Raw genomic sequence first — 19,194 nt, forward strand, 5'->3', positions numbered from 1 at the left:
AGTTATTTGTAAATTCAGGGTTTTTCTCTGTCTTTTTGTGTCCATCAGTCTGACTTTAAAAAAAAAAAAACAGACACCAACAAGGTTGCTGTATTTCCGAACTCGTCCCGGGTTGGTGAATCAAAGCAGGCAGCCTGAGGGAGGTCTCAGCCCACCAGAAGCCAACCGTGCCCTCAGGCAGTGGAGAGGAGGAAATGAAGCAGGGCGCTTCACAGCTGGAGGATGCTCAAGGTTTCCGTGTTTGCGGCCGTTCATGGACGGTGAATCTTCTGGACCGACTGAACAAAGGAATTACTGCTGCTGGATCAGAATCTACAAACGACTCTCCGGCATCACAGTGAATTCTTTAGAGCGCTGTTTGTCAGTAGTTTGATCTGTTTTAAATACATTTATGTATGACAAAAGTCAGGGGTGTCAAACATGCGGCCTGTGGGCCAAAACCAGGCCGGCACAGGGTCCAATCCCGGTCATCTGGGATGATTTTGTAAAAATTACAGAGAAGACTTTAACTGCAGATTGTTATTTATTGTTTAAAAATTATAAACTCCTAAGAATTTGTAGACCATGACAAGTTTTTTGATCATGAAGTAAAATACTAGACTGTTCATTGTTCATTTGTCATTTTGTGTCTCATTTTGTAATTTTTTTGTCCTGTTTTTGTTGTTTTTTTGTCTGAATTTTGTCATTTGTCTCAAGATTTTGTCGTTCTGTGGTTCCTTTTTGTCTCCGTCGTGTTTTGCCTCGTTTTTGTTATTTTGTGTTTTGCTTTTTCATCGTTTTGGGTGTCGTTTTTGTTGTTTTGTTTCACATTTTTCTCTACTTTTTTTCGCTTTGTAGCTTTTTGTCTAATTTTTTGTCTCTTTTTTTTATTGTTTCATGTTGTTCATCTCATTTTTTTGTCATTTTGTGTCTCATTTTTGTAATGTTTTGGCTTGTTTTTTTTGTCTTTTTTAAAGTAAAATATTATATTGTTCAGTTCCAGACAGCTGTGACTAAGTGTTTCGTTCTTTTATAGACACTCTGATCTGGAAGTTGGAGGCACAATATTGTTGAAACGGATTTTTGTAAACAAATTTCAGATTGTTCATAATGTTTCGTAAAAAGATAATTCATTAAATGAGAACATTTTCAGAATGTACTTTTTTCCGCTAAAACAAAGGAAGCAGCTGTGGCTATTTATAGGTTATTATGCTGTGATTTTATTGGTCTGGTCCACTTCAGATCAAACTGGGCTGAATGCGGAACCTGGACTAAGAAGAGTGTGACGTTCCTGACATAAGTGGTCATGTTTTTATTCAATTGAAGACCGCGGCAGATTGCTTTCTTTCCATTTTGTGCCCCGTCATTTCATGCAAACAGCAGCCAAACTGTCACCTAGTGTCTCAGATATGTGCAAATTGAAATGTCATGAAAATGCAGACTTCCCGTTTGTACTGTAAACCACCACTTTAAAGAAGTCAAAAGAATGTGGACTCTTATCCAGTGTTATAACCTAAAATATGTGAAAAACGTGAGTTCGTTTATGTATCTTGAAAGCCTTGAAGTGGAGGTTTAGTTTGTAACGCCTTTCCAGATTTCATGGGGCTTTGCTTCCATCAGACTCAGCGTGAGCAGCGTGTACCTCAGCCTTGGATCAAGTGGACACCTCTGTCTGTTCAGTTACAACATCCTCCTGGAGCCAAAACCAAAACCAGGTGCTTAACACTGATCCCTCAATCTGCCGGCAGAGGACAAATCTCTTGAAAAGACCAAAGCCACTCGCTGTTTGATGAGTCCATTCAGATCTCCTCTCTGTGAGCACTGATAGCGCAGGGATTTTAACTATACCTGCTTTTTCTACTCTCTCTTTATCAATTTAATTTCCCCTCAAGAAGGTGCTCAATCAAACCGCTTCACTTCTCACAAGACAAGACCTCGATAAGCCTCATCAGGACGGTTAGGGTTCCTCGTGGAGGGAAGATGCGGCTCGTGGTGCGCCGATAATAAGCTGGAAATGAGCACTTCCAAAACTGCTGAGGTAATAATTGACTTTCTTGTGTTCATCTTCCCCTTGAGATCAGTGATTCAATGTATGTCAATTTTTATAGGTCAATCATTGGAAGCTTATATGCTTCATTAAAGAGCAGCTCCTCCTCCTCCTCCTGAGGGTCCAAGGACAAGCTGACTGAGCTGCACCTCAACAACATATCACAGAAAACAGCAGGAATCATTGCCACTATTATCATAAAAGCAGCATCTATTCAGACCAAGCCGTCACCCATGACAAACCTCACGTTGGATCTGGATCCTCTCAAACCACACAGCTGTCACTATTTACTGCCTCAATCGTTCATGACATCCAACAGGGTTTAACCATCTTTTTATTGCCTCTATAGCAGCATAAATTCTTATTATTCATGTCAGGAACAGAGTCAGTTTAAAGTCCCTCTCCGGTCACTGATTTACCCTCCAAAAACCACCTCTGCATTTCAAAGATACATATTTGGAAAGTTTTTTTTTTGCTCATGAGTAATCCCTAAAATAAGCTTAAACATAACTACACTGTGGAAATATGAAGTCCACACTTCTCCCCACTCACTGCACCTCAGCACACCAGCTCACCTGTGACTCAAACACTAAAAAACTACCGTACACGAAACAGCCCAGCCATACATGTTAGAATGGTGTTACAGAAAGCCTCAGCCTGCAAGTGGGCAGGATTGGTTCTGTTGATTTGTTATGTAAATTCCATGTTTTCCATGTAAACTCCCACTTTTATTCATGCGCTAAAATAACTGCACAAGGGTTTTCTAACCATCAATGAGCCTTTCAGCACCATTAGCTAACACAATGTAGCATTAGAACACAGGAGTGATGGTTGCTGGAAATGTTCCTCTGTACCCCTATGGAGATATTCCATTAAAAATCAGCCGTTTACAGATAGAATAGTCATTTACTACATTAAAAATGTCTACACTGGATTTATCATTCATTTAATGTTATCTTCATTGCAAAAACCTGCTTTTCTTTCAAAAATAAGGACATTTCTAAGTGACCCCAAACTTTTGAACAGTAGTGTAAAAACGGCACACAGGTTGGCAAGAACAAAATAACTTCAATCAACCAAAAACCTCCTAAACAAATAGTAGGAAGCAAACACAAGACAGCCAGAACCCCAAGAAAAGTCCAAATGAAGGTCCCGGTATGAAAAAAAAAATCCAAAGAAAATCCAAAAATTCAAAAGTAAAACAAACGGAGCGACGAACAGGAGACAAAATAGAATGAAGTGGCAAAGAGAGAAGCAAAGACGTGAGTATTTACATACTGAAAAGTAAATGGAGAGACAAGACATGGGCAAAGGTAATCATGGGGAAGGAAGAGGACATAAGTAAAAAGTGATACATGTGGAAAACCAGGCAGTAACTGGTAGGTCTTGAAACCTACAAACAGACACAAGAAACAATCATTTACCTCATTAGCAATATCTAGACTGGATTTATGATTCATTTAATGTCATCTTCATTGAAAAAAAAATTACTTTCTTTCAAATAATAAGGACATTAAGTGACCCCAAACTTTTGAACGAAAATGTATGAAACCCCAGAATTCTGCATGTGTGTTTCTGAGACTGTATTCGCTTATTTCGCTAACAATAAAAACAAAATATCTTACAGGTCAACACCGATTGCTGTACTAAGGTTCCTGGTTTTAGCACAATAACTGCATCTCCTAGCTGGGGAGTGATTAGTTAGTAAAGTGCTGTAGATTTCCTCAGATTGAGGATGGGTCAAAAATGCTTCAGAGATGACAGAGAGACTTTGATCTAAAACAATAACAAATAATTTCACCTCTTGAATGAAGGTAGTGGAGATGCAATGTGGTTCCCTTTAAGTATACAGCAGCACAAAATGGAAATACTCAAGGAAAGTGTCTTCAAAATGAGTGAATGCCCTTAGTGACTTTCCACCACTGAACATGCATCCCATAGATCTGTCACAGTTGCTTGTGACTGTTATGCTCAGTTTAAGTCAGTCTAATGTTGGTGTCCTCCAATCAGACTGCTTATTTCACTCATGATATGTCTTCTAGCATATAATAAGCACCATATAGACATACAGCAAGGGGGAAAAACTTGATATATTGGCAAAGCTTCTTCATGGTGATTCGATTACAGTACTGTACATGACTGCTCTCAATGAGTGGCAGCTAGCATTCAGCGCGGTGGATATTAGCAGCCGTTCGATATTACGACTCGCCGACTATAAACATGCCTCACCCCCCATAAAAATTTTGTCCTCGAATTTAGACGATTCACAAGAATGACCCTGGCAATGATAAAATCCGCGGAATTCTCATCCCTGTGTATCAAAGATTTTATCAACAAAACCACCAAAAGGCCTGACGTTCCCACCAACCCCAGCTATACTTTATATTTAGCGCTAATTAGCAGCTTTAGCATGCTAACATTGTCTGCACGATGATGGTGATGACATCTGAGTAGTTTCCCTGCAAATGTGTGTCACACTGCTAATTCTCTGTTTTTAAATAAAGGAGGAACCAATTCAGCCCACGGCGACCGATGCAAAAATAACAATCCCACATTTCCTCTTTTCTCCACTCCTTCACACTCTTTCCTCCTTCAACGCTCAGGGCCCAGTGGCAATTACAAGTAATGAAGCCTCTGAGGCGGTTAAATAAATCTTTCTTGATTTGTGCGGGGGGGGGGTTCCCTTCCCTTCGCCTTCCTTCCTCCTCTGCGCGCCTTCCGCTTCAAACCCAAAACAACTTGAGGGTTTCAGCTGTAATCACTCCCCCGCATTTAAACACTCAGCACAAAATCTGATGTTGACAAAGCCATTTTAATTTCTTAGTGGAAGCTGAGCGCTTTGACAACACATCACGCTGGAGACCGCTCCTGATTTGTACATTGTGGACTGCAGAACAGAGGAAACGGCTGTCTTGCTCAGAAAGACAAGTCCAAGTCTCCCCCGTTAGGGCAATTGTTTTAATAAGGCAGATAACAAGATCCCTTACCTCTGGAGTGCAGGATCGGAATGAATCATATCACCGCTTCCTTCAACTCACCTCCATCAACTCTGAATGTAACACGACAATTAATTAAAACTAATGTCTGCCACAACTTTCTTCTCTTTTTGGCCTCTCTGTCTCTTTGGAAACCCCGACAACTGCTGATCTCAGTAGAAATCCGGATGCCACCTCCACTTCGTTCCACCGATCAACTAGTGTCTCCTCAACTTTATCCCCGAACCTCTTTCAAGCCCATTATAAGCCATGCTTCATCCTGCTTTACATCCTCTCCTCCTGTCACCGTTTCACTTTTTATTTACTTCTTTTACTGTGTGGCCTCTCCAACACCTCATGCTCTCACTAAAATCAATATAAATGCAGCATTTTTGAAAGAATCTGCTGCGTATAAGGGTTTTAGGACATAAATTTGCATCGTGAATGACTTTGAAATGGCACCACAACCATGTTACAGGCTTTAGTGATGGCTGCAGCCTGACTTAATCATGTAATTACTGGTTTGGTTCGGTTCCAAATTGACGCTGAAAATTATTATTCTAATTTCAAAATAACTCATGACCTGAATCCACCTCTCAATAATCATCCTCTTTTTTTCTTTCCCCTCCTCCCGCATTTTCCCATCCTCAACTTTCTGCTCATTCCTCACCAGGAACAAAGCAATGGCTGATCCCAGTATAAATCCAGCCACCACGTCTGAACAGTGGTTTCGGTACTCTGAGACTCGGTTGAGGCCGGTGAGGAAGGCCGTGCACAGCGTCCCCAAGCAGAGCACCGGTTTGGCCAGGCGGCTGGACTTGGTCTTGATGGTGCTGGTGATGTACATCTAGAAGGAAGGACAACAGAGAGTTAAGATAAGACCAAAGATTGAATGAATGTAGAACAAGAGCCTCTCTTTTGGCAAACAGGAGGTGAATCATTTCAAGTCAGTACAAACACCGCCATGGCATAAAAATGGTTAAAGGTGGAGTTTGTGTTTCTGGAAAAGTTGGAACAAGACACTGGAATAATTCTGTGTAGATCAGTCCAAGACACTTTCTTTATTTCCCCTTTACAAAGCCAGGACTACGTGTGAACACTGGATTTGATAGTTTTTTTTTTCTGAATGCACACAGCTGGATAAAAAGCGGAATGGATTAGAACGGCTGACTCCCCCTCTAAGGAAAGGTGTGAAAAACTTACATCATAGGAGTTCAATGACTGTCCAAAACAAAGATTTTCTTTTCACAGTGAATAAAAGATCACAACACAAACCTAATAATGGAATCTATTAGTGTGAGTGAAAGTTTTGAGAAGACTGTCAGCATGTCGAAACCACATACTGTAAAAAATACGGCCAATTTCAAACAGTGCTGTGCTGTTTCTTCCGCTATGTGGTTAAAGCTGTTAAACCGGATGCTTCTTTTGAATCCAAAAACAAGAATCACAGATAAGTAGGCTGCTGATAATATGAACTGAAGAAAGAAAGGACAGAAAATGACACACAAGAGACACAAAAGAAAAAATGAAACAGAAGATGGAAAAAACCAAGACGAAAATCAACACAGGAAAAACAGCAAACATGTGACAAAGTAACAGATAGGAGACATGGGACACAAAATTAAACAGACTAGAAACAAAATGACAAAAAAAGAGACACAAAATGATACACAAAAGAAACAAACGAGATAACTTTACAAACAAGACATGAAACAACATGAAGACAAAAGAGGAAAACAAAATGACAGAAATGAGACAAAACTGTTCCAACAAGACGTGAAACAACACAAACAAACAACACAAAATTAAACATACAAAATGCAAAACAACACGAATGAGAAACAAAATGGGGAATACAAGACACAAACTGACAAAGGAGACACAAAACGACAAAAACAAGACACACAATGACAGAAAGGAGACAAAACTGTCCGAATGAAACAACGTAAACGAGACACAAAAGAAAAGTGAGAAATGACACAGACGAGACACATTATAGCAAAAATAATTCCCAAAAAGAAAAAAAACACAAATGAAGAAAACAGACAACACTGTCCCAACAAGATTTTAACAACATAAATAACAACACAAAATGACAAAAACAAGACACAAAACTAGTTAGTTAATGTAGATTACAGGGGCAACATAATATAAATACAGTATATTAGTGGAAAGTCTAGCCAGAGTGTAAAACAGTAAACATCATATTCTACTGTCAATAGTTGTAGCCGTTTCAGAAAATTCAATTCCCAACACTGTAAACCATTTCATTAAATACAGGAACATTGGTCATAGTGTGCATTCAGTCGTCCTCCATATGTTCACACTTGTTGAACTTTTCCGTCCCTCCACTCCGACCAAGGAGCCGAACGTCTTGATTTCTTTTTTCATCAGCAATCTGTCCTTGTATTACTCACAGTCCTGCTGTTAAAATCTGCACTACAGCTCTCTCTCCCTTCACGTTTTAGTATCCGAGCCCCCTCACTGGATCACTCCGATATCAAATAGCTGCTCTTCAAAAAGCCATTTCTCATGTGTGCCTCCAGCCAATTTTCTAAAAACGCCTGAATCCACCCAGTGCTTGTATGAAATATCCCTCACAGTGAAAAAGAAATATCAAGTCCCTCCCTGTCAATCCTCAGACAAAAAAAACACCTATATATATATATATTGCTTCTCATTAGTGTTTTTACATTCTAGTAAAACTTTAATCAGCCCAGGATAAAAAGATCTTTTCATCTCTGCAAGTTTGGGTCTTTTTCTGTTTGGTTGGCTTTGATTTCACCAAGATGTAAACTAGTTGCATTTCATCCTTAATGAACAGCTCTAGAAACGGATATTTGAAATTGCTTTTTAATAACTGCGCTCAGGTTGAGGATCTGGAGAGCGTCAGCACGTGTTCAGCCCACACTTCACTGGGTGGCTCTGATGTAAACCGACAGAAATAAATCTAAAAGGAGCAACTAAAGCAAATCCAAAGTGCAGTAAGTGTTGACTGGGCTATAAAAAGAGGCTGTTTGGAAATTAATTAAATTAATAAGATAAAATAGGAACTGAATACAAACGTGCCTGATTAGAGTCTTTTAGTTCAGCAGTTAATTATCCCACAGTTTAAATGATGAATGCCTCGAGGCTACAGACTGCAGACTACAACCAGGATTGTGTTGAACCGACACTTAACCAACACTGTCAAATACACAAGGAAAATGGGTTGGACTGAAGTCTTAAAAGCAAAAAAAACAATAGAACTAGCCAGAGAGAAAAGGTGGTATCACTCCATGTGCTGCACACGAAAGGAAACTGGAATAAAACAAGTGTGTTTTCCAGACTCTGTGGGCTACAGTTTCTCTTTAATTAACGCAGCAGGACGCTTCATGTAAACCGCTGCAGGACTCGCTACTGTATAGTGACACCGTTAGCATCACATCTGTTCCAGGATAAGACGACAGGTAGGATCCAAAACCACTCTCAGCCAAGCAGGTTGTAAATAAGCTACTCAGACGAGAGGGAAATACTCAAGCGTGAAAAGTCTCAAACATAACTGCACCACTTAATAAGCAGCACTCACCGACCACTTTACTGGGTACAACTTACTAGTATTTTGCCTTCAGAATTCCTTTATTCTTCATTGCATGCATTCAACAAACTATTGGAAAACTTCCTCAGAGATTTCAGTCCATGTTAACATGATATCACCATGCAGTCGATGCAGATTTATCCATGATAAATCCTAAAGGTGCTCTACTGGATTGAGATCTGGTGACTGTGGAGACCGCTGGAGTCCAGTGAACTCATTGTCATGTTCAAGAAACCACTTTGAGAAGGGATGGACATGGTCATCGTGGCATTTAAACAATACTCAATTGATACTAAGGGTGCCAAGAAAATACCCCCCCACCCCATTACACCACCAAGGCCAGCCTGAACGGTTGATACAAGGCAGGATGGATCTATGGTTTCATGTTGTTTACAACTAATTATGAAGATCTGAATGTCGCATCAGATCAGTTTTTTTCCCCAATCTTGTTTGATTTTGGTGAGCCTGTGCCAAGTGTAGCCTCAGCTTCCTGTCCTTAGTGGACAGGAGTGGCCTGGTGTGATCTCCTGCTTCAAGGTTGGACGTGTTTAGAGATCGTTTTCTGCATACCTTAGTTGTAACCATTGATTGTTTGAGCTACTAATGCCTTACTATCATCCCCAACCAGTCTGGCTGTTCTCCAGTCATGCTATTTTTGCCTAGGCCTGCTGATCACTGGATATTTTCTCTTTTTCAGACCATTATCTGTAAACTCCAGTGATGGTTGTGCAGGAAAACCCAGTAGATCAACAGATTCTGAAATAGTCAAACAGCCAGTTTGGCACCAACAACCATGTTGTGTTCAAAGTCACTCAAATCCCCTTTCTTTCCCATTCCGACACTCAGTTTGCACTTTAGCAGACTGTCTTGACCACGTCTACTTGAATAAATGCATCGAGCTGTTGCCATGTGATTGGCTGATCAGATATTTTTATTAACCCTTTAACAAGCAACTGAAGAGGTGTACCGAATAAAGTGGCCGGTGATGTAACGATGTAAGGTTGATACACGGTAACTATCTTCACAGTTTATAAAAGCATCTAATATTTCTGACAGTTTAATCCTCCTTCCATGAACTTTATTTGAACGTCTAGCACTTGTTCCTCACCGTCAGGTAAACGGCCGAGTAAACACTCAGCGAAGCGTCCTTGGATGGGAACGACCGGCGAGCGTTCTCCACGACGACGGGGTTACCGGTGCAGATGTTGCCGTTGACGATGAACTGGTGATTGAAGCGACACTCGGTGCCGGTGTAGTTGGGCTTGCACACGGACAGGAAGTACGGCGAGAGGCCTCCGGTCACCACCTGGCCGGCATTGACGAAGATGTCTGTGGCAAACAGACCGAAGGCAAACACACCTGGAGCACACAGACGGAGATAAGAATAGAAAAATATGAAAACCCAAGGCAGTGGAACAAACACACAAAACACAGCAAGTTTCAGCTAAGTTCTCACTTTTTCTCATAAACACTCATACTGAGCCGTTTAGTTGCATTACTGACCTGACTAATACATGGAGTGATGCTGCAGATTGCAAAGAGATTATCTGCACCAAGAATGAATGCACTTTAATTGGTTCTATCACATTAGCTTAGCTTAGCTGGGAGCCAATTAGCCAAACCTGTGGGCTGCGTAGTTTCACTGAGTGCAATACATATTCAAACACATTTTTACATGTAGATTGCATCGACTCTGTTGATCGGGTGTTCATACGTGGCGCCACATGAAACTAAATTAGCCTCAGATCCTGCAGCTGTGGGTGGAGCTGTGTTTGTTTTCTACAGCATGCGTGAATCTTTAATTAAACAGAGAAGTTGGAATGAGCTAAACTTAAATTGAAAGGAAAAGAGAAGTGGACAACGGGCAGAGAAAAGAAGAAGATAAAGACACAGAAAGGGAAAGAAAAAAAAGTGCATTTAATATGAATGATTGCACTGACACTTTCAGCCCACCAACCCTGACCAATGTCTGCGTCTGCATTCCTTTTGCTGTGAAATATGACTGCTGATTATCTGGCCTGCTTAGCCATGAAATTACTGTGCTTTGTATTGTCATTGGGGCTGGGTGGGGGTTGCAGTGGGGGGGGGGGGGGGGGGGGGGGGTGCAGGGACATGACTGTGTGAAGGGCACTGAGGGAAATAGAGGATGGTGGTGGTGGGATGGGGGAGATTAGGGGTGAGCAGATGGGAGGGAGCAGGAGAGCCTCGAAATTTTAGAAAATGCTCAAGAACAGACGGAAATACAAATTAGGTGAAGTGCCTAAAGGATGTTTTGACAATTGGAGGGGGTATTATTTGAAAATGAATTATTTAGTTTGGATTATAGCAGCAAAGTCCAGCAGAGCTCCAACACTGGAGCAGAGTTTGTCAGTCTGCCCAGCTCTGGCCATTAAACTAAACCCGCACTGTAATTATTCCATTACTTTAAATATTCCACATGAAACCTGTATGCGATGCAACATGCTTGATTAAGATGTTTAAAATTCCATCCAGCGTGAGTGGAAGCTGCCGTGGAGTTTTGAGAAAAGCGGCAGTAAAATGCATTACAGCTGGATTCCATCCCAACTGGCTCCTTCACCGGAGAATTACTGCAACCAGTCAGGCCAGGTTACTGTATTTAAAATAAAATGCCTCAACCAGCAAATTAACCTTATTTAAAATCAAAAATAGCTGGTGTGGTCAGCGAATCGTGATCCAAGCCGGTTCCAAATATGAGTTTTAACGTGACGCAATGAATCCCAGCTGAGCCAATGCACACGGAGGAGGAAAAATATTCCTTAGATAATTTATGTAACCGAGGAATTAAAGTCATTTTATTAACACTTGTGCAGCTCAGTGTTTCAACTGTTGGTTTAACATACACAAAGTATGTTAAACGTTTCCTAAAGCAGTCATTTAATCGAAGCCTACAGCCTCAGATAAATGCAGTTAAAGTCAGTGATGGGCTAAGTTTGTCTTGATTCTTTACATTAAAGATCCCTTACATTTGTGCTTTTTCTTCGAAATAAATGGAGCCGTGTTGGAAAAAGCTGATGTCACATATTTTTTTTGGCCCGCAAATTGAGTCACCAATGAGTTTCGCAGCGACTGAATTAAAATGTGATGACATTTGAAGGTTGGTTTGTTATGAGGCTGCTGTCAGATGAACAGAATCAAACCATATGACCAAGCAGATCTGTTGAGCTTTTGAGTTCAGCTCTTACACACACACACACACACACACACACACACACACACACATATATATACACATATATATATATATATATATATATATATATATATATATATATTCTATTTCTTCTTAATTGTTGTGGGAGCTGAGTGCTGCTTATTTAAAAATAAATAAAGTAATTCAGTCAGTGGCTTTAAGAGGAAGACATGCGGGCATCATCATCACTACAAAATCATCAAATATATCGTTATTTTCTCTAGTGTCTGCATGTCACGTCAGGCGTTTGCTGCAGGCGTAAATACACTAAATGTCACATGACTGTGTGTATGATGCACTTTATTCTGAAGAACAGCCTTAGGGTTTTACATGTAGGGGTTGACATGAGATTGACGTGTCATCAGTCACAGTTCGGTTCCTTTAATGGTGCTGCAGAAGTCATCAATTTATTTCAAATATACTAACTCACCCTGGTTCACTCTGTCAACCTCATTCTCTGACGTCATCCTTCACTGTTCTACCTCAACCAGACTCCAACACGACACAGAGGAGCTCCTACTGCTCATGTTTCATGTCATTCACAGGTTGTTTGATGATCATGTTTGCTGAGGGCCAGCCTGTTTTATCTAATAAATTAGAGCTTTGGCAACTTCATTTTACAATCTCCAGCGTCTGAATCATCAAGGTCACCGAGTCAGGAGCTTTTATGTGCTGGAGCTCCCCTCACAGGTGGCTGACAGCACCCACATTCAGCTGATGGAGCTCCAACATGTTCCTTCCTGGTTTAAAGCTTCCTGCAACACAAACAGTGCTGATGCTGCAGATGTCTGGTTTACTGACCTACTAAGCTCCTAAACAATCCTTATATAGTCTTCTGTTGAATAAAACAGCAGAAGACTGAACCTGAACGCATCCTAAAGCTGAACCTGAGACAGCCGGTGATGAGGACGTGACTGCAGATGAGCTTCTGAATGCTAGTCACTTAGCAACACAAAAACACAACAAACTACACAGTCAGTGAGTCTTTCTGCTGAACTGGATGAAATTATTTCAATTAATGATCCATAAACTTGTGGTTTTTCGGTTCAGCTGCAGTACACCGAGGTGATGCGCCGAGCAGACGCTGGTGGAACGTCGCAGCGCTCACTGAGCGACGCAAAGCTCCTGAGGCACGTGAGGCATCTAGACATTAACGCAAGACGTACGTCACGGTGTGTAGGGAGCATTAAATAACAGCTTTTCCTCAGCAAAGCCCACCAGATGTTGGTAGTTATGTTTCTACTTCCACTTCATTTAGGTTAAATGAAAGCTTGTGAAAATGTTGGGGGAAAAAAAACAGATTTTAAAGGGTTTTTTTTAGCCTTAAAGGGACCTAAACTAAATGAGATATAAACTGTAGAATGTAAAATATGAAATTATTGCACACAAAAATATGCATTTCCAGAGTGTGTTCCACAGGAGCAACAATGAGAATAAACACAAAAAACCAAAACTATAATTTTATATGCAGATATACATGCGACTGTTTTTTTAATGTTGATTTGGTGCCATCTGTATTTCCACTTGATCTAGGCCAAATAAAAGCTTGTGTCAAATGTTGAAAGAAAACACATTTTAAAGGTTTTTGAAGCTTTTTTTAGCCTGAAAGAGTAACGCATCAAATGAGACAGTAACGGTAGAATCTGAAGTAAGAAGTGATTGAACTTTATTCTGTCTCAGATGAAAGAATATGGATAATGTGCTCTTGAAGCGCTAACATCAAAATAAAAACAAGAAATAATAGGTTTTTTTTCATGCAGATATGCGTGTAAGGGTATACAGATGACTTTTCATCTTGATGTTGATTTAGTTTGGATTTCTACTTCATGTAGGCCAAACCAAAGCTTGAGCAAACACGTTCTAAAAAGTTTTTTACAGCCTGGAAGATCAAATGAGATGGAAACAGCGGAATCTGGAATGATTTACTTTTCTTCAGACAAAACGTTTGGGTTTTGTGTTCATGAAGAGCTACAATCAAAATAAAGACAAAACAGAATAAAAGATCATTTTTTATATAGATATACATGTTAAATTGTTTACAGACTGTTTTTAATGTTGATCTAGTCTGTATTTCCACTTCATCTCAGCCAAATAAAAGCTTGTGCAAAACGTTGAAAGAAAACACATTTTAACAAGTTTTAAACCTTTTTACAGTTCTACAGTTTCATTTAGGAGACGCCTTTATCCAAAGTGACGTACATCTGAGTAGATACAGCACAAGAAAGGATCTAATGAGGAGAAAACAACCCGATAAGAGACTTCTAGTTTTGTTTTTATTCTGAAGGGGCAACATACCAAATGAGACATACACTGTAGAATTAAAAATATGAAATGTTTGCACATATGGATAAATATGGATTTTGTGTTCCAGAGGAGCTACAATTAGAACAGAAACAAACAAAAAAAACTCCAATTCCATATGCATATATACATGTGAAATACATATTTTCATGTACAGTCTGGTAGCATTAGCATGAGCGGCCTGAGGGCGGTTCAGAGTGTCGGCCATGACGGCGTTCTTACCGATGAAGCGGATGATGCGGCGGATGAGGGGGTTGAGGTAACAACAGTCTCCTGTCACTATGGTTTTCTCCTGGGCCAGGAGAGCTTCCCTCGTCGATTTCATCACGTACATGGACACCTCGCCGATGAAAATCTGCGCAGAGAAAAAAATGAATTTAGATGACATTCGTTAAGATAAAGAAAGAGCAAAAGAAACGCAGGTAGAGACAATAAGGAAAAGAAGACACAAAGTTTTGGCATCCAGTCGTAGGCCAGAGGAGCATTTTGCCCCCGTCTGGCCCGTGTACATAAACCACCGTGTCTTAATGCAGCCTTTCTTCAGCTCCATTATAGAGCGGACATTACATCAGGTCTAATGGAAAAACTGCTGCTGGACAAACAAAATGGAACTCGTTGCCAAGCTGCCCTGGGTGATACAGGCTGCTACCAAAATACGTGTGTGTTTAGAAGTGACAGCGTGTGCGTACAGTTTGTGCATGTGTGTGTGTGTGCAGATGTGGTTTTGGCCTTTGATGAGTGTTCGTTCATAACACAGTTTGTCTGCAGCCCCAGGACAGGCGTGTTTTCCTCCATCCCTCACCGACGCTTGTTTTTCCCCATCAACATGTTCTTGTGAATGCAGCTCTAATCTATTTCTCTTCTTGCGAGAAGCACCTGGTGTTGTGATGTTGAGACGTGTAAAAGAAAAGAAAAAAAGCAGGAAAAGGAGAAATGAAAAGGACTGACAGCAATCACACTAAATGAGTGTGAATATTTTAAAGCGTCAGCACCACAGAAGCTGAATTAATATTTTCAAATGTATTTTCTCACAGGAGAGAACGATGAAAAGCTTTGCAAATACTGAATGAAACTAGAATCAAATGCGTCATGACAGAAGACTCAATCCTCTGATGTGTGACGCCCCAGAAACATCTGTCTTCTCAGGCAGAAAACGCAAAAAAACAACAAATAAATGAAGTTTTTTTTTTATCTTCAAACAGACTAGAAGTGCACAAATCAGGCAACAAAAAGGAGGGCCGGTGTAAGTTAACTGACAACTACAGGCGATGAAGCCTGAATATTTAAAGGGAAAGCCATCATCAAAATGCGAACAAAATGATTCATGGACCTCCTCATCATGTGTGTAAAACGCAGTCAGTCTCATTATTTTGATTGACGTTTTTGTTCGAAGCTGGACATCCAGAAAGAAATAGATAAATTAGGTGAAATATAATTCAGGTGCACCTTTATCTGCTGTCCAAACTTTCAAACACCTTCATTAAAACCTGTTCAGTTCCACTCAGCGTCTTTGAAACGCTGCTAATCAGTGAGTAACATTTTCAGAAAACTAAGCACTCGCCTGGAAGTATTTGTCTCCGTGCTTCAGCGCTGAAAAGGTTAGCTACCACTGACTGATTGTGTTATTTCAACTCATTTGATCCCCACTCCCCGATATACAAATGCCAGGAAAGACGACTAAAAACAACCGTCTCCGTGTCAGGAAACGCAGAAACAACGTAGCCGTCGGCTGGCACAGCAGAAAATGAAAAGGTTGAACAACAGACATTAAAAAGAACATTCAAACCTTTCAGAAAGGGGCCTGTTTTTTTTTCCTTGGGTAGACACGAGAAGAAAAGAACAAACTATTTCTGAGCTATCTCAATAGCTCTCAAGTAATAAAAGATAGAAATGGCAGCTCAGATTCCCATTACATTTAAAGTAAAATATATCTACCGTCAGTGCATAGTATGAGGAGCATCTCTTCTTTCTGCTGCCCCCTGTGGAAGCTCTAAATGCTCCGAATGGTTCCACCTTGCTCGTAATTTCTGACCTGAAAATGTGCAGCCTGATTCAGCAGAACGCTTCTTACAGTTTATTTATATCAGGTTGAATATTTCTCCAAATTCCAATAAAAAGCTGCCTGTAGAAATTGAATATGTATTGAGAGATATAAATGTATTTATGCTAAAGCAGCACTAAAAAAAAAGGGCCAAAATGTCAAAAAAGCAGAAGTTTTCCCTCTGGAGGGATCATTTATTTTAGTCCCTGCTCTGCAAATTCACAAGAATTGAAATCCATTCTGTAGACAGCAGAAAACATTATCGAGCTGAAGTTTATGAAGGAAAAACAAAGTGGTGCAATCGCCACAACTAATGATCATTATTGATTACTATTTTAATTCCATATAGCTATATTAGATTCAAGACTGTTTTTATTTCCCATTTGTGCGCAGACAGACAGTTTAGGCTCATTGGAAATCTTGTGCAGGGCTTACTTGCACTCATCCAAATAGGAAGTAAAGATGAAACATCAAAATATGATAAATCACAATGCTGCAGCTGAGGTGTGAAAACATTGTCAGTAGAAACAGAAATCTGTCAGAGACTTTGCACATGTAGAGAAGACTGCATGTATATATGCTAGAAATCATATAGTGTTGAGATTTGGTGGCAAATGATGGAAACATCCATTAATCAGCAAAAAAAAAAAAAACTACCAAAACTATGTGCACTAATTCATATTTTATGTTAACAGATCTTGTTTATTGCCTCCACAACAGCCATAAAAAAGCAAACTGACAACATTAGCAACTAGCCAGTGACTACAACAGAGCAATTAACAGCCAATACAACACTTACTTCCCTCAGGATTCTGTGAAGGAGCTAATGAAGAATATGATTCCAAATGAATGCTAATTCTGCTGTATGTGTAAATAGGAAACCGTTTGCTCACACATCGGCTTTAAAAGGTGATAATTTGTAAAGATGAGGTGTTTACAGCTTGTTAGTGAAAAAACACATGGAAAATAAAGAATTAATGCTGCTTTAAGGCTTAAACTGTTTCTAATGAGCCAATAATTTACTGTTTTCAGCATTTAGCATGAGAGAAAACCTCCTTATTTTAGCTCCGGTGCTGAACATTGTTTCTGTTGGACCCACACTTGGCAGGAACGACGTCGTACTTCCACCATCTTGGCTCCTGAAGGTGATGAGGCCGACTTTCTTCTGCCTGGACGGGTTTATAGACAGGAACAGGACTCATCTAACCTCCCCATTGGTCCGGCCATGTGGAACGCTGTGCATAAATTACTGCCTCGGTGCTAATTGGCCAACATCCCATCCCTGTCATCATTAATTCTGATTGGCTGCTCCTCTGCTTTATGACACGTGTGTGAAACAGTGCGATATACAGTGTCAGCCGCCGCTTCGCCACCTGACATAGCGCTCTCAAAGGGCACAATTAAAAAGTTTGGGGTGGCATGCAAATGGATGAGGAGAGATTGGAATAGAAAGGCAATATACAGCCAGTGAGAGAGAGAGAGAAAGAAAGAGAGAGAAAGAAAAGGGGGAAAGGGATAGAAATACGCCAGCAGTGTTAAACTAAACTTCAACAGCTGACACAGCACTCGCCCAAGAAGGGGATGGGATCTGGGACAAGGAGGATAAAATAAGTAAGGATTCATCCTGTTAGGATTTAATGAGTTTTATGTAAAATCACAAACAAAAAAATGTGTCAGACAAAAGAACACGACCACACCGATGCATAAAGAAGAAAAAGGATGTTAAAGACTTTGAAAAAGGGTGATACTTTCAGATAATATACAACACCTGATACCAACACCAAGAATCCTGTTTTTTTTTTCCACGCTTTTGAGGTAATCAGTGCAGAAGAGTCTGTCCAAACTGCATACACCATCTCCAAATCAGCTGTAAACAATATTGTCTGTCACATTTCCTGTCCGTTCGGAGCACTCTCCCAGATTTTAAAGCTATTTATTTCAGTTTATTGCAGATGTCAGAGTGTGAGCGTAAACAGGTGGCCTGCTGACGCACCAGCACACCAATTAGACGGAGAGAGGGAAAAAAAAACAAAAAACAAAACAGGAGCTGCAGGACATTTTATTTGTTCGATAAAAATGACAATAATTCAGATTGTACTTCTGTACTGGTAACAGCACTCAGTGTTTAGAGCCTGGAAGGAAAGAAAGAAGCGTCCCAGATAATGAAGACATAAAAAAACAAGGCACACCGAGAGGCAGGCGGACGGTAATATCTCATTACAAACAAACGGGTGGCTGGTGTCCAGGATTCAGACGTCTTTACCAATCGCACCCATGATTAAGAGCCTCTTGAAGTCGTGATAGAAAAGGAGGATGTCTGTTTGGAAAAGAGGTAAACCCGAGATGTGCTGATGGGACAGAGTAGAGTACGAAGCTAAAAGCTTTTCCACGTCACTCACACGTCACACAGTTTTAATAAAAGTTAAATTAGAATGATAGAAATCCAGAATGACAATAAGACATCAAGAGTAGAGAAAGGTAGAGTTGCTACAACTGTGCTTAACAAGTGTGTGAGCAATTAAAGAGCCTGTAATGGAATCACCTGTTCTGCAGTTTGAGAGGAATTCATGATGACGCATGACTTGAATTTATTCCGTACGTTTAAAGCTGGGGTACGCAGTTTTTGTGAGGAGCATCACTTGAACAAAATTCTCCATCTCCTCCTGGCTCTGCTTTCAGGTTTTAGAAAATCTAGTCTGTCACAGGAGACTTCAGCCAATCAGACGTCTTTTTAGAGAGAAGCTGCTGTTCATAGTGGCTGCTCTAAAAACACACATGCATGTGCAGATCGTAGAAAGTCAGATTTAACGCAGAAACTTTGCTATTCTACCTTTAGCAACAACTGTCTACACTGCAAGGCAAAGGAAGACGGAGTAAAAGGAATGGGCTGAACAGGGAGTTGAAAAATGAGTTCAATAAAACACGTGTGAAATCAGGAGTGTTTGAGACGAGTACAAAACTTTGCATCAGACTCTAGTTACATCACTCCAGATTTGTTGTTCTCCTGCTGTATGGGAAAGCTGCTGCTGGTGTCTCACAGGACTTTAGAGGTCCATCAGTTTA

The 19,194-nt window shown here is 40.4% G+C and overlaps 1 protein-coding gene across 3 annotated transcripts in view; it reads right to left on the minus strand.

Annotated features, from left to right (window-relative positions):
* The window catches only part of plppr1 (phospholipid phosphatase related 1), a 101,371-nt gene that overhangs the window by 3,167 nt on the left and 79,010 nt on the right, over positions 1–19,194 (minus strand). For all 3 annotated transcript variants that reach the window (XM_051938345.1, XM_022204823.2, XM_051938346.1), the window contains exons 4-6: positions 14,313–14,445; positions 9,687–9,937; positions 5,672–5,848 (exon numbers count right to left, since the gene is read on the minus strand). In XM_051938345.1, the coding sequence (XP_051794305.1) occupies positions 5,672–5,848; positions 9,687–9,937; positions 14,313–14,445 (561 nt within the window). The remainder of the gene's footprint in view (positions 1–5,671; positions 5,849–9,686; positions 9,938–14,312; positions 14,446–19,194) is intronic.

This window comes from Acanthochromis polyacanthus, chromosome 18 (assembly GCF_021347895.1).
Source record: "Acanthochromis polyacanthus isolate Apoly-LR-REF ecotype Palm Island chromosome 18, KAUST_Apoly_ChrSc, whole genome shotgun sequence".
In the NCBI taxonomy this organism is placed as follows: Eukaryota; Metazoa; Chordata; class Actinopteri; family Pomacentridae; genus Acanthochromis; species Acanthochromis polyacanthus.